Source organism: Peromyscus leucopus, chromosome 7, assembly GCF_004664715.2.
Source record: "Peromyscus leucopus breed LL Stock chromosome 7, UCI_PerLeu_2.1, whole genome shotgun sequence".
NCBI classification, from domain to species: Eukaryota; Metazoa; Chordata; class Mammalia; order Rodentia; family Cricetidae; genus Peromyscus; species Peromyscus leucopus.
In genome coordinates, this window is record NC_051069.1 from 78256077 (window position 1) to 78273160 (window position 17084).

At 38.0% G+C, this 17084-nt stretch overlaps 1 protein-coding gene across 3 annotated transcripts in view; it reads right to left on the reverse strand.

The window, feature by feature from the left end:
- Positions 1-11543: 11543 nt before the first annotated feature.
- Positions 11544-17084, reverse strand: part of Minar1 (membrane integral NOTCH2 associated receptor 1) — a 34764-nt gene continuing 29223 nt past the window's right edge. For 2 of the 3 annotated variants that reach the window (XM_028865951.2, XM_028865950.2), the window contains exon 4: positions 11544-16534. In XM_028865951.2, coding sequence (XP_028721784.1) covers positions 16337-16534 — 198 coding nt within the window. In that variant the 3' untranslated portion in view covers positions 11544-16336. The remainder of the gene's footprint in view (positions 16535-17084) is intronic. The other variant, XR_003734155.2, reaches the window with a different exon arrangement.

Below are 17084 nucleotides of genomic sequence, written 5' to 3' on the forward strand. Positions count from 1 at the left end.
ACTATTGCTGACGTATCCTTCAAGCTCTCTACTCCAGGCTGTCTGAACTTCTTTGTACTTGGCTTTCTTATACAGCTGTTCATGTATTGGCATGTTTCCTTTGTGTTTTAGTCAGTTTCCTTTAGCTAAAGCAAACTACTTGAGATAATCATGTTTGAGAGAAGAAAGGTTTATTCTAGGTCATAGTTTCAAAAGTTTAAGTCTGTGATTGATTGGCCACCATTTGGGCCTGTTGCAAACACAGGGCAGGAGTACAGGGCAGGGTCCTTGCCAAAACTCATCACCTCATGACCAGGATGTGAAAGAGAGATGAAGAGTTCAGCAACCAATATCTGCTCCAAGGGCAATAGCCAGCTAACCTAACTTCCTCACACTGGGCCTTGCTTCTTAATGGTAATTACCACCTCCCAGTAGTGACCAAGACTTTGAGGGATACTTACCAAAACAAGAGCACTCAGCTTGGATAGTGTTTTCATTTTGACATTTTGGCAAACTCTTGTTCATTCTTCAGGACAGATACCAATGTCATTTCCTCTTAGTTGGGTCTCCCAGACTCACAGACTCTTCTCTTCCAATGGCCTGTGTTCATGTTTCATTGTGCTATAGTTATTCATTTGTGACTCTTTCTCTTGTGGTTGACTTTAAGCTTCCTGAAGATAAATCTTTTATTCCATTGTTTTTCTCCAATCACTTGCACCAGATGAGTGAACAGGCAGGTGAATGGCTAACCAGATGGAGGACTGAGTGAATTGTTCAGCAAGTTCAGCATTCCATCCTGCCCTGGGCAAGTATACCCCAAGATATGTTGCCCCTGTGGTCTAGTTACCTATATTCTTTTTGGGTCCCTGATATTGTGATCCCAATGTCAGAGCCTATCCATGTGGGATCCCTGACTCCTGTACCGGGTTCCTGGAAGGCTAGTTCAAGTTCTCCCAGTAACTGTCTACTTCTTTTTCAGTATTCTGCTCTCTGACTTCTCTGCAGACATGAGGTTTTTGTGCCCTCTGGACTTATACTTTCAGACATCAGGTGGGTCAGTCCATGGCCTTTCAGCTTTAAAGATCATGTTTTCTGGTGCTTCTTGCTGTTGGCTCCTAACTCGGCCTTTAGGCCCCACAACTGGGCTCTCAGTCTCCCTTCTGTCCATTCCAACCCTTCAAATTAGAGAAAGGCATCAACATTGGTTGATTAATTAAGAGTCAGGTGCTTTCTGTGTGACTGTATTTAATCCTCTCAACATCTTATGAGGACTGAGTTATTTCCATTTATAGAAACCCAGAGAGGATAAGACTTGTTCATATTTAGACAGAAAATGGCAGATGGCGGTAATCAACCTTGAACCTGTCTGATTCTAAGCACTACAAACCTTCTTCATCTTCCTATGAATGCTGGATTCAGTTTCCTGGTAACTATTGACAAACGCCATCCATCCATTCAGCTTTCCCTGACAGCCTCACACCCCACTGAGACTACAAAGGGCAGAACTAGCCTGGAGTCTGGCTGTCTGACCTGTGTATTTCTCATTTTCTTCTTTCTGAAGTTTTGCTACACAGGGTGTTCCAAGTCCTCCCAGAGACAGTCAGTTTCTAGGCATAGTAAATAATTTATCTATGAGTATAGTTTTCAAAAGTGAAAGTCATCCAGAGCCCAAATGCCCACCACCCCATTTATCAGTTTCTCATACTCTTAGTTATTCAACATGTATCTATAGCTAAGTACCACACTATAGAACATTTGAACTTGCCAATCCTAAGCCTTCCTACTCTTCCTTGCCATTCCTTCCCTTGGAGTTATGATAAAGCCTCTTGACCAAGGTTGTCTTTCTCGTCCTTCACCTGGGGCCAACTCCCCATGACCAGGTTCTTCACAGGACCTCCCTCCCCTCAAGCATAGCAAATCCCTTCTCTTGAACACTGTTTTCTAAGTGGCAATCACCTCCTTGACTGTTGGCCATACGGCTCAAACTGTCTAGTACATTTTAAGACAGGATCTGAATCCAAATTTCAAGTTACCAGTTATATAACCTTAGACACATCTTTGAGCTTCTGTCTACTAAACAATAAAGGTGGTGTTATTCTATGTAGACTGATTATAAGGATTAAGAAATAGAATTCCTGGATATATGCTTAGTGTTCAAAGACTAACTGCTGGTGTAATTGGCACTGCTGAGAATCCGTATTCATTAAGTTCCCACTGTGGTGGCACAAGTCACAGTGGACAGAAAATGATCTTGATTTGAACAATGACAATCAATTTTCAGTGACCCTGGGATTCTGAGATATAAATTTATTCAGGGAAGGCAAGAAGTAGATATTTGCCAATCTTAGGACCTGGAAACATAGTTGTACTAAATAGTTTGCGGTAACAAACCAATGCAGATGCAATGTTTAACCTTCACCAATCAGATTGAATAGATTGGAGAGACACTTAGAGGTTGGTGAAGCACAATGCCCAGCGTGTCTGTGAGGGTGTTTCAAGAAACAAATTATAAGGGCACAGACTTAACACTTTAATACACTGATTTGTTAAAAAACTAAAAATAAAAACAATCTGAATAGTGTTGCCTAACCACATATTGCTGGGCCTCCAAGTTTACTTCTAAAGATTTTAAAAATTAGTAGCTCTAGGGTGACATTAGCCAACCAGCACTGTACCCTCCTCTCTTTCTCCCTAAAGAAAACTGCTTCCCTTCCTATCAGGCTCATTCCCTGTGTTGTGTTCCTTGAATGGAGAATTTGTTTCCACACTGTAGACATCGGACTTGGCTCTATGATTTGGCTTTGCCATGAGATGTGAATACATGGACTGTGTGCCAAGAACCAGCATGTACTTCTGCCATCTTTTCTCCTCTGCTGTAATGAAGCCAGCATGTCCTAGACACGGGCTGTTTATTCAGCTTGGGTCCAGTATGAAGAGATGGAATTGAACTGTATTTGATCACAAAGAACATGCCAGCTTGGCATCCAATGTGGGGGCACATATTTCCACATAGAGCCTGAGAAAGTGGTCTCTTGGGTAGGCTTGGCATCCTGAGGCATGGCTCTTTTAGGAGGCCCTGCTGCTAAGAACTTTAATGGGGGTTATGAGCAGCAAGCTACTGGTAGGGTGAGACTAGGTAGAATGCCTACTGGAGCTGGGGCAGATAGACAGGCTTCAGGCCTGAAGCAGGCTCTGCTCTCACTGACCATAGGAGGGAGGAGCCAGCCTCAGACCATGCGCTCAATGGAGCCATGTGGCAGAGGGCCTAGCCACCACTTAGCAGTTTAAGATTTGTCTCGCACAGTCAGAGAAGACTGAAGACATGCCAAAAGTCAGGTCCAGGCAGAGAAAACCTCTAAACAGGTATAGCATGATTTAAAATGTGCTTAGATGCTGAAGAAAGAAAAGAAAATGGGTATAGACTATCATAGAAAAATGAGTAGTTTAAAAATAATAAAGTGAAGTCTTCAAAGAAATAGTAAAGTAATATTAAAAGGAAAAAGTTACCTAAGGATAGAAAATACTATAACACAGGGAGTTTGACCGTTACATAGTGTTTTTTTTTTTTTTGAATTTTTTGAATGCTAATGAACAGAAAAATGGCAACTGCATTTGGATACATTGGTTTATGGAAGGGGCTGCTGAATTAAACTAGCCTATATACTTTAAGAATGTCTTAACTTTAGCATGGAAGTCAAAAAATGTATTGCATTTGGGGAGAGGTTATGCTTTTGTTTCCACAGGAAACATAAAGTTATGGTTCTTTTCAAAATTAATAAAGAATAGACTTGATTGGGTAAGACCTCCTGAAAATCTTGGCTACAGACATTAAGAAAGAAGCCAAGAAAGACTACAGGACAGGTGACATATATACTAATTCCTCTACTATGGGAACATCTCTGAGACTGGATGAGACATGATAAATCTTGTTGGCTACAGAATTCTCATGATGTATTATCACATAAGACACTTTCATATGGCATGGACAGAAGTTTGATTATATAGTCCAATGGACTTAAAAAGTTGACAGATGACTTTTACCTGTTCAAACATAAAACAAAAAAAAATCATCTTTAGCTGACTTGCACATATTACACATTACATACTTGTGTTAATACAAATATATATTTTACCTTTAAAAGTTTATGTGTTTTCAGACAAAAAGAACCAGACACCAATAAAGACAAGGAGCCCAGGTGATCCAGCCTCTCAGAATGCCTCTTGTTACAGTTTCCTTAAAACTTTGCATCCAAAACAACATCAAAGCTGCTAGCTGAGATGGTCCAGCCTAACAGACTACTCCAGCCAGACTTAAGATAAGCCCTACATTTTCCAGCAACACTGAAACTAGACAACAACTAGCTCTCCCAGGACTTGACCATTGACCCAATTTTCTCAGGGTTCCTTAAAGATGTCATCACCCCCAGACAACAGGAAGTAGTCTAGAAAACATGACACCCACATTCCCAAGATGTAAAGTTGGTGGATTTTGGGCTTTTAGTGAATTATGGATGTTTGTATTTAGGGGGATTGGTTACAAATTGTTGTTGATCATGGTCATGGAGAAAGCTGAACAAAGGAGATTATATTCAGGGATCTCATTCATCAAAGAAAAAAGGGGATATAGGAATGATAGGATAAAAGGGTAGATTTATTGAATCTACTTTAAACTAAAAAGCAAGTATTAATTTCAAATACTTTACATTGGTATGGACTTCTGTATACTGATACAAATTTAAGGTTATTTTTGATAGATTATTGAATCTACTTTCAATCGAAAACAGCAACTACCAGTCTCAAATAGTTTACATTAGCATGAATTTTTGTATATTGATACAAATTTAAGGTTATTTTTGTTATACTGTATTATGTTTCTACTCTTGTTTAAGACATTTTTGCATATTGATGCAAGTTTAAGGTTATTTTATTATAATATGTGTGTGTGTATGTTTCTATTCTTGTTTAAGGTATTATATATATGAAGCTCATTTAAAAATGTAATGTAAAGTTTTAGCTCTTGAAAGCTATTTAGGATAATAAAGAAAGACAGGTTAATAGTCATGTATAACAATCAAACTTATAGTCATCTTAGGTATGTTTTCAAGGTCAAACTGAGATTATATTTTAAATAGATAAATGGTCTTCAAACACTTCAAAGACCTATGGAATGTTACATTTAAAATGTTTTAATAACATAAGGTTTTTCATGACAATGAGACACCTCTGCTCCTGGCAACACCAATTTACTTCAAAAAAGATGATGGGTATCAAAGAACCTCCATACAGAGTTTGCTTTCACTGTGGCAAAGCTAACCATTTGGTCAAGAAACTGCCCTTGCCTTGACTGCTGACAGTATGCTGTCCAAAGCTGGACAAGCAAGATACAAAAGAAGGTGAGTGCTGAACTTTGCCAAGACAAGGCAGAATAGTCCCTCAAAATTCCTGATTCACAGAAAAGTCTGTCAGATATTCTAGGCCTGTAGGCCAAAGATGGATGCTCCAACATTGTACAGGCGTCTAAGGTCTTTGTCATTTCTTAGTTTTGGAAGTTGCTTGCTCTGCACTTCCTGTAGACTCAGGTAGTATTATATCCTTCTTGGTCTCTGATGTGAACTGAAGACTAAATAGGTACCTCATTACCAAATTCAAAAAAAAAACAACCTCACAAAATGGGTGTAAAATACATAGGGTTGAGAGACATAAAAGTTTGTTATTTATCTAAAAAAATGTTTTGGGATCTGAAAAGATAACTTTGTATTGGTAATACAAGTTAAGATAAAAAATAAATTAGGTACAAAACACTGGACTCACCAAGTTATGATAGATAATGGAATATTTTCTCTGAATTGCCAAATGGATTAATGGAGTGGACATTGTGAATGTATTTCTTACTTGATAATTGTTCTTATTGTATATGGATTGTTCAAATGTGGAATATTTGAACACTGTATGAAGGTGCATTCTGTGACTGGTGTAATAAAAAGCTGAGCATCCAATAGCTAAGCAGGAGGTATTGGCAGGACTTCTGGGCAGAGAGAGAAAGGAGGAGGAAATGAATCTATGCATGCGAGAGACACCAGGAGGCACAGAAGAAGCTGGATGGGCAGTACATGACAGAATGTAGATTAGTAGAAATGGGTTAATTTAAGTTATAAGAGCTAATTAAAAACAAGGCTAAGCTAAGGCTAAGCTTTCATAATTAATAGTAAGTCTTTGTGTCATTATTTGTGAGCTGACGGCCCAAAGGCAAATTCAGCTACACCAGGTTAGTCATAAATACATCTTTATTGTAATAAGCAACTAAGATATTGTGACTGTGTGTGTGAGCAAGATAGAATGACTTTTCCATATAAGACTTCTCAAGGGAAGTGATACTGATGCTGAGGAGATTCTTAATGGCAAATACTGGGTACACACATGACAGTATACAGTATGATCAATGCACCAAAAACACCAAAATGAAGAGTTTGGAAGCTGCTGGTAGGAAACAATCACTGACTTACAGGATGAATAGAATTGACAATAATGTACTGTGTATCTCAAAATAGAGTGAAAGGATGATTTTGAATGTACTCACCATACAGAAACAATAAGGATTTAAGTAGTAGATATGCTAATTACCCTGATTTGATTATTACACTATATATACAAGTCAAAATATGTTATATTCCACAAATATGCACAGTTATTATAAATTAATAAAAGTACAAACACAGAAAGTCATCACGTAGGAGCCCAAAGAAAGAAAACTCAACATGACATGTCATAAAGCACTAGATGTTGCTTCTTCTAATGTCTTCATCAATAAATAAATCAATATTTGTCCATTCCTCAAATCCCAAACACCAGAGACATCCTTAATGGATTTTCATTTCCTTCCTACCCTCAAGTGTAGTTGGCTGTGTCTGCAAATATATGTTCAGATCCACTGCCTCACCCATGTCCCAGGTTACTGTAAATCTGCCTGTTGTTGCCCTGGATTCCGTCACTCCAGTCCTCATGCTGAAGGCAAGGTGATCTGCTAACAATATGTAAATGATGCCACATCCCTGCTAGCAACCTTCAAATTTTCCACTCACAATTAAAGTTACATTTGAACTCTAAGAATCTAACCCCCACATTCCTTAGTTTAATTCACTAAGTTCAAGCTACCCTGAGCTACCCCAGTCTTCCTGCTTATTTATGGACATTTGCACTGTAAATGCTCTTCTTTAGTTGTTCACACAACATTGCCTCTAGGAGGCTTTCCCTGGCCTCTCTAAATTGATTTCTCTCACATCATTTCATTTCTTTCATTTCATTGTACCTATTGATGATTGAAATTATGTAGCTTCATTGATTTATTGTTGTCTGAATACCCATTAGCACTAAAGTTATGAGAGGACAGATGAAAAACGCCATTCCTTATATCACTGGTATACTGAGTAAACTCTTACGAGGCATCTGGTATATACAAGACTGATGGATCTGAAAGCACCAGAGGCAACATTTCATCAACAAGCCATTGTTTTGAATATGCTGTTTGTTCAATAAAAGCAATTGATGAAGTTCATAAACGAACAAGTCAAATGTCAGGGGAAAGATTTGAACTAGAAAGAAGTATGTAGGTCCAGTGTACATTGTTAATGATGAAAGTGAGCTGTATTAAAAAAGCAACCAAATGCTAATTAAACTGGTAGAGACATGTAGATCAAACATGGTTGACAGAAAATGAGCTAGAAACAGCTCCTTCTTGGGACTCTTGAAATTATACAAGAATCTTTAAAATGTAGAACATGACTCTGAGTAACCAGCGTGAAAATGCCATGTCTACTTCTTTATTAGTGTAGTGACCACTCGGGCATATAGGCATAATTTATTAAGTGCTTTCCATGATAAATGGAAGGAAACTGTATTTGTAATAACCACACTTGCACTGCTGCTTCTAACGATAATTTTATGTGCAGGAGTTGATGAATCTTTTAGGAATTTTAATTAAACCACAATGAGCTAGAGCCCATGTTCAGATTCACAGAGGCTGTTTATCAGGGACATCCTTCCATGGGCTGAATGCAGGGCTCTGTTCTGTCCAGAAACTCACAGTCTTTCTGTTTTCGAGTTCTAATTTATTTTTCAACACTATAATGTTACTTTCTTACTTATTGTTTTGTGGGGAGGTTGATGCTGTTGTGATATGGTTTTACTTTTGGGTTTGGTTTGGTTTTGGATTGAAATAGGGTCTCAATTGTGGTTGGCTTGGCACTCACTTTATAGGACAGTACCTCCAACTCATGACAGTCATACTGCTCAGGGTTCTAAGTAGTGGAATTATAAACGTGTGCCAACATGCCATGCTATGTGTACCTTTTGTCCCTTCTTGACATCACAAGGACTAAGAAAGATATAAATAAAGTTCAAGTACAGCAATACCTCAATGATTCATGTTCATGTTAGAAAAACACCAGTGGGAGGTTACAAAGCCTGAATTCTAGAGAACTAGGAAGTGATATGTGCTTTTCCAAAAAGTACATTCAATAATGTAAAGTAAATTAACCAAGTATTGACTTTTGCTTGTACTTGGATAGAAGAAGCTAAATTAGTAATAGATTAAAATGCCTTACAGGAGCATATTGCATATTGATTTGTCTCTTAGAGAAGACAGACATTTATTTTCCTACAAGATACCTTACATATTTTTTAATTCACTTTTTCGGAGCACTTAGAAAAATATCAACCCAGATGCAGTCCAATTAAATGAGAACTTTGAGTTGATACATTTGATTTAATATTTTATTAATTTTTAGTATTTTATTGATTTTATTTAATAGTTTATTGAAAAACTAAAATGTATTCCTTACATGCCATTTTTCCTAGCTTTTCTTAGAGATTTCTGTTTAGATATGAAAATATTAATTACTTCTTCAAGTGTACTGTGACTCATACTTAAACTAATCACTCTTCTTTAATGACTCAAGCAGGGAAGCCAGTGACATTTGAGAACAATAGAGGGGGGAGAAAACGAACCAGATACATTTCCTCCCCATCCCCCAAAACATCATTTCACAAGTGAGACATGTGCTGAGGCTGCTGACCAAGTCAGGGGTCACTCACTTACTTCAGAGTTGAGGAATACTTTAAAGGTTGAAGTTGTGTTTACATGGGGAAAGAGTAAGCCAACAGAGCAGAATAAAAGTCCAGAAAGCCATATAATCAGTAGCTTTACATTAAGGAGGAAAGATAGTATTTCTAATAAGTGACTCCAGTTAATGGATAGTAAAATGTTTAAAAAAAAAAAAAAAAAACAACCAATTCTTAATCCCCCACCTCATATCAGTTACAAATAAGAATTACAAAGAAAACACAGATATAATACAAATTTGATAAACTATGAGGGGAAAATGAGTATGTGTGGTGATATATTGTGTACCCTAATAAAATTTACCTGAAGATCAGAGAGACAAAGGAACAAGCCGCCTCTTGCTTCTAGGACTCCTCAGCCTAAAAAACCTCAGCCTATAGGCCTCTAGCCAAATGAGCTTCTTCAACTGAAAAGGTTTCTAGTTCCTGTCTCCTCATGCCTTATATACCTTTCTCCACCCAACCATTAAAGGTGTGTGTGTGCTTCCCAAGTACTGGGATTAAAGGTATGTGCCAACACTGCCTGGCTCTGTTTCTCTCTTAGACTGAGTCAATCTAATGTAATCCAGGGTGGCTTTGAACTCACAGAGATCCAGACAGATCTCTACCTCACAAATGCTAGGATTAAAGGTGTATGCCACCACTGCCTAGCATCTATGTTTAATCTAGTGGCTTGTTCTGTTCTCTGATCTTCAGGCAAATTTTATCAAGGTACACAATATATCACCACATAATGTCTAAAATCATTGGGATACCCTGGAGAAAAATAAACCCAATAATCCATGAGTAGAAGAAGCTGAGATAAACACACAAAAAGAACTCAGAATCTATCCAATGAATTATAGATTAAACCTTTCCAAATCTAGTGATGGGAATATAGTTCAGTTAGTTACACTCTTGCCTAGAATACAGGAGGCTCTGGACTAGATCTCCAGACAAACTAGATGTAATTGTATAGTTTGGTGGTTGGAGACCAGAGAATCATAAATTCAAGGACATTATCAGAATACACAGCAAGTCAAAGGGCAGCCTCTGCTACACAAGACCCATCTCAAAAAAAAAAAAAAAAAAAAAAAAAAAGAAAGAAAGAAAGGCAAGAAGAAGGAAGAAGAGAGGGCACAGGAGGAAGCTCATGGATCATTGCAGGAGAGCAAAGGAAAGCTTTTAAGAGCCAGACATGAATATGATGAATGACTAAAAAGAAACTTTTTTCCAGACATTCATATGAACTCAGCAGTTATGACAGCATTCACAAGACCTGTACAAGCTCAAGCCAGACAGAATCCCAGGATGAAGTCCCAATTCTAGCTAAGGAGCTGTTAGCAATTGATAGCTGTTGAGAGAGGAAGTCAGTTTTCTTTAAGGGAGTGGTCCCTGGTAGATTAACCAAGCTCAATGGAAAGCCTCACATCTAAGAATGCATGGGCATCACAAATTGGACTTGATGGGATTTATAAAAAGGACAAAGCTGGGTGGGTAGGGAGGTAAGGGTGGGTCTAGGAGGAGTTGGGGAAGGGGATGAATTTTATGAAAATATAATGTATGAAATTATCAAAGAGCTAAAGACAGAAAAAGTAAAACCAGGATACACCAAGAAGATCATGCACTATGGAATGCTGTTTGATTCTACATGCACAAACCATTAAGTAAAATACTTCAGTACACTTAAAAATAGAAATCAAATGATCATCTCAATAAAGACAAAAGGCTTTTGATAAAGTTCAACATCCTTTCACAACAAAAGTCCTGAATAAACCAGGAATAGGAGCATGCATCAACATGACAATAAAGACTATGTATCACAAGCCTACAGCCAATATTATATTAAATGAAGAATTACTGAGAACATTTTATCTAAAATCTGGAATAGTACCCACTCTCACTACTTTCAGTCAATATCATTCTTTAAAAAAAATTTTTTTTTACAGGAAATTGGATGTAACTGAAGATCATTGCTTTAAGTGAATGAAGCCAGACTCAGACAAGTATGGCATTTTTTCTTACATGTGGACTCTTACTTAAAATCATATATATATGATATATGATATGTGTGTGTCATGAAATTAGAAAGGTGATCAAGAGAGGAGGAGAAGACCTTATGGGAGTGGGGGAGGAAGAGTTAATAGAATACATGTGACATGAAAGTAGAAGAGTGGACTAGATGGCAATATGCAAAACAGCCTGAGAGGAGCAAGGCACACCAAAGAGGATAATTGGAAAAGGAATAATGGGAACGCACTCCAATGACATCCAAGGATTAAAGTGTCATAGTGAAACCTACTGCTCTATATGCTATCATAAAAATTAATTTAATTCTTATATCATTAAAAAATATATGTAAAGGAACACTTCACAAGACAGGATATCCATTGGGCTAATAAACACAAAAATCAACAAATTCCATTATCAAACAGGAAAATGCTAATTTATTTCATTGTGTGCCCATGTACATGTGTGTCACAGTCCACATGCAAAGGTCAGAAGACAACCTCAGATGACAGTCTAATCTTCCACCTTGTATGAGGCAGGGTGTTTGTTGTTTACCACCGTGCTGTATCCACCAGGCTAGCTGACCTGTGAGCTTCCGGGGATTTACCTGTCTCTAGTCCCATCTCACCATAGGAGGAGTGGGACTGATTACATATGCTTTCTACCATGCACAGCTTTACATTAGTTCTGGGAAATTGAATTCATGTCCTCAGGTTTGGCAGCTAGTATTTTATCCACTGAACCATCTCTCCAGCCTGGAAATGATATTTTGAAAACAGTGCTACGTCACTGAACACTCAACACTAGGCCTTGTTCGGAAGGATGTGGAAATTGAGCCTTCATATACAAAAACAGGAACAGGGCATATTTGCAGAACTGTATTTAGAAAGCCTTCACCACTAACCTAGCATTTAAGCGTCTCTCATAACCCAGAAGTCATGTGTTACAGAAAGGGTACATCAAGAATATTCATAACCCCAAGCCCTTTCCCCCAGGAGCACCAATATGTATCTCTTTCCCCGAAATAAAATTTTCTGTAGTATAACACACAGCATGTATTGACTGGGCATTCCAATTGACCATAGTACTCTTGCAGGTTAGACCTAAATATCCGTTCATTAGTAGAAAGAATAAATGAATGGTGATGTATTCATGAGCTTGTGAAACAACAGGGAACTGTGGAGATAGTGCACAGCAACATAATCAAGTGATTGATGGTGCTTTTTCTGTAAGGTTTTAGTGGGACTAAGAGCAAGAAGGGGACTTGGTTGCTCACATATTTTGATTTTTACTTCGGAATCATTCAATTTGAGAAAAAAATCAAGATGGACAGTTTGTAACATGTTCATAAACCCGAACCCTATAATTTATGGATAAAATAAAATCTCATTACAAGTTACTGCATATTTTCCATTTATTTTGATTACATTTGGAGAGGCAGATTTTACATGATAGCTTCGAACCAACATTAACCAAATTTTACACGAGCCATTTGAAAAAAGATCTAAAAATGTGCTTAGTTATTGGTATTATATAACATTTATCAAGCACCAAGAGTGTGCTGAGAGCTGTACAGAACAAACATAGAAAGACACAATCCCTGCCTTCAAGGAAACCCACCCCTTTAGGGTCTTCACGTGAAACTTTGCCTTACATTTCACACTCTATTGTTCATAAGGCATAAATAAGGAAGGTTGCTCCATTTCTCACTGTTACTTAATAAATATCTCATACTCTTCAGTTATACCAACAGTTATTCAAATCTTTGCCTTAAAATACAAATTTCTGTAGTACAATATACAGTATATAATGATTTGGTATTCACACAATTAATTAATCACAATAGTCTTGTAGGTTGGTTATATTAATAATAGGAAGCATGTTGAATTCCAACATTTATAAATTCTCATACCATTAAACCATTAGCAGAGGGTTTTGTGCAATAATATAAACAAACAAATAAGGTGTCACAAGGAATTAAGACAATGGCAACAACAGTACAGATATTCAGAACACTGATTGTTTTTATCATATCTATTAAGCTAGCCTTGGAGGTATTATTCACATGGATGCATGCCCTAAAATAATAAATAATTTATGATTAGCTGACAGCAGATGATGTGTGATTGGCTTCATTGTATCAGTTGTTTAAACAAGGGAGTGCTAGAATAAAATTCCTGATAGCAGAGAGCTGAAAAGTTCTTCTGATTAGTGATTGCTTTTCTGCAAGGCTGTGTTCAAAACAAATTCAGATTAGTAAAAAGGATGAAATGATTCTAAATTTCATCACTGGATAGAGACATCTGATTGCAAAATAATCCCTTCAATGGTAAAGTCATCTGATTAATGCTATAATTTTTTTTTTAAAAAAAGAAAAGAAACAAAGAAAGAAACCCAACAAAAATGAAGTGAATTTGTAAAATGAAGTGACTTTAGATTTGGGTACAAAATATGTATTTTCTATAAAAATTATAGAGTGAAAGATGACACTCAGTACAGAAGGCCAGTCACCTTCACCTTGGGGTTGGGGGCAAAGCACTGCAATAGGAGATGAGGGGAACACATTGTACAAAGGGATGCATACTTTTCTGTCAAGTAAACTATCTTACTTCATTATAAAAACTGAGTAGTTGGGGAGCTAGGGTGAGTCTGGGATCTAAGAAAAGCAAGTTGGGGTCAAAGGGAAAGAGATCTAACTATAAACATAATCTTTTATGGATTCTGAGACTCCAGGCATCCATGAGCTCACAGACATGGCAAAGGTGTGGTCCTTCAACACCAGGCTTGGTACTCTCTGATCAAGGATGGCCATTATCCAAAGAAAGCCACCTTCCTTTCTTCCTTTGCCCTTCATGATCAGGCTCCTGGGTTATTACTAGGTCTAGATGCTTTCATTATGTGACAATGTCAAGCTAGACTTATACTGGACTTAGATCAATATTGGATTTCTTTGGTTACCTCCCCAGAAAGGAAAAAGGTATTAGAAAATTCTATAGGGTTCTTTTACTTCTATGCTTGAATTAGGTTTATAGTTATCCCCTCCCTAGGTAGCTAGGCACATACCCACGTAGGGCCTATTAGACATAGATTTACCCCAGGGCAGTGCCAATGGATAAAGTGTGTTTGGTTCATTATATCAGCAGTTTCATCAAGGGAGTGCCATCTGGCCCCCATAATCCCATCTGTCAAATGGTGCAGTTGGGTTGGGATTTGACAAGATTTTTATTATCCTAAGAGCATACATTTCTGTTGTTCTGAAAGTCACAAATCAAGAGGTTGAAAACTGCTATCTCTGACTCTCTGACAGCTTAATTTGTGGTGTGGGGCAAAATGGTGGCATCAGAATGTGGAACAGAGTCATTGTAAACAAGGGGGAGGTGGAACAGGGCCTCTGAGGGATGTAACCTAGTATCTTTCTTGGAGTGAAAGAAACAACCTTATTTGAAGTGCTCAATCCAAAACAGAGCACCAAAGGACTAAAATCTGACAACAAACATGAATGTATGCATGCATGCATGTATGTATGCATGTATGTATGTATGTATATATGTATTCATTTTCAATGACAAGTCCACCTTAAATAAGGCTTAAGTTTCAGTCACCTAATTGAAGATCCATTAGTAAACATAACATATCAACAGAAACAGATACCATGAAGACCTCTAAAAACAAAGGCTCCCTATAGGTGAGAGAATCCATCCCTCATGTGTTAGCATCATAAAATGCGCTGTCTAGTCTTCACTAGTGACAACAGGATCTGGTGCAGCAAGCTCAGCACAGTTTGGAATTATTTAGGATGGATGCTGGACTCCTATTGCTTTAGAAATGAAAGGGCTTCTCAGATTCCACTTGCAGAAAGTGTGCAAACTTTCCAAAGTGATTATTCTTACTACCACAATGTGTGTATGTGCCAGTTTGTTATTAAATAAATTTATGGTTTCTAAATCTGTTAATCATTTTCTTTAGTTTGTTGTAAGACATTAGACATAGATGTTGTTAAGAAGTCTTTCTGCCAATTATTGTCAAAGCACCAATCAGGTGGAAACAGAGATCAATCTCTAATAAAATTACAACAGCTTTTTGTACACTTGGAAAAATCTTGCTCTCAATTTATTTAGCAGTGAAGACACAAAACAAAAACCAGGTATTTAGACATGTAGATAGATAGATGATTAAATAGATACCATTTTTTGCACTGCTGACAAATATTCAAAACTCTGGAGTAGATGTTGTTGTAATTGAGGAGACCTTGGTGCCTTTACCACATTATTAAATAAACATTCTTTTAAAAGCCACTGAAAATGGTTGGTGCCAGTGGTGGACGGCAATCATGGTTTAGAGTTAGAATGTCAAAGTGTCACCATTGTCTCTGCTCTTCAAGGCACAAGGACAAGTTCCAAACTCTTCAGAGTAGAGCATCAGGTACCACCAAGAGTTAGAAAATCAAGGAACAGAGCCACATGCCAGAGCAAGAACAGGACATCCTTTGGGGTGTCTGTGACCTTCAGATGTTGAACATACCCCAATATGTTACTCACATATGTTGGGGACAACAGGAATGTGGCCTGTCCTGAGTATCTTGGCTCATTCTGCAAAAAGAGGACACTGGATATCATGCTTGGAAGTACAGCTCCTTCTTACCTGGGCCCAGGAAGAAGGTTCTTAATGCTGCTGTGAAGAACTGCAGGGATTCAGATGTCCTGCAGTGACAGTGACAGAGGGCAAGAAGGAAGTCAATAGCCCTTGACAAAAGTCCAAAGAGAAGCCACATTCATGGACACACATCCAGTTACTTCACCAGCAACAGTCGTAAATTGCCAAGGAAATGGATCCCACCCCCTTTGTGTCACCATCAGCTACTCCAAAGAGCAGGTATTGAATCTGTTCGGCATAACTTGATGCCAGCCATGAATCATCATCAAAGTGAAAGAATCCAATTAGTTTTCCTTTTTTTCCCTTTGCTTGGAATATTCAATTTTTATTTACTGATAATCCATGGCATTCCATATGTGGCAAAAGATACCATACTGTTGAAAATATATCAGAGTCTAACTATAACTAAGCTTAACAGCTAGGTAGATTTCTTTCTAGAGTATATACTCTCTGAAGACAACCTTCAGCACTGTAGAAAAGCATCTGAGATTTTTTTTTTCTCTATTTCAACAAACTGTAGCCACACTGGGGTGAGCTTTTGAAATCCAGAAGAAAGCGGCGGAAGTCGTGAAGGGCAGGTAACGCTGGGTCCACAGGTTCAGGACTTCATCGTGCAGATGGGCACTACAATGACTAGAATGACCGTACATGCAGCAGCTGTGATGAGAGCAGCGATCTTGCAGACCTTGGCTCGTCTGAATTCAGCTTCTTTCCGCTTTAGTAATGAATCATAGCCTGGAGTATAAATATCTTCCATCCAGTATTCTAAGTTGTTTGGGTTTAAAGATTCTTGAGTCTAAAAGTAAAGAGATGTTAGAAATACAGTTAATACTTGAAACCAAGTCTAAGTCATCCTGACAGTTTCCACTCTGGAACATTTAAAAGTTGTCTGCAGCTGGTGGCTAGCAATGAGAGCACCATAAGATGCTTCCCCACCAGGCCTGTGCTAGCAAATGGCTTCCAGGGACCCATCCATACATCATAGACTTGCACTGGCTTCTCCCTCACTAAAACTGACACAAAACCAAGGGTCATCTCTATATAAGTAAGCAAAATTGCGAAGACTCAACTTCAAGGGTATGTGATCAAGAGTAGGTTGGCTCCACTGTAAGCGAAGCAAGAAAAGTCATTGAAAAATATTCTCTACCAGAAGCCTCTAAGAAAAGATCTGCTTGAGCCAGGCAGTGGTGGCTTATGCCTTTAATCCCAGCTCTCAGGAGGCAGAGCTAGCCAGGCAGATCTCTGTGAGTTCAAGGCCAGCCTGGTCTACACAGTGAGATCCAGGACAGGCACCAAAACTACACAGAAAAACTGTCTCAAAAAAAAAGAAAAGAAAGAAAGAAAGA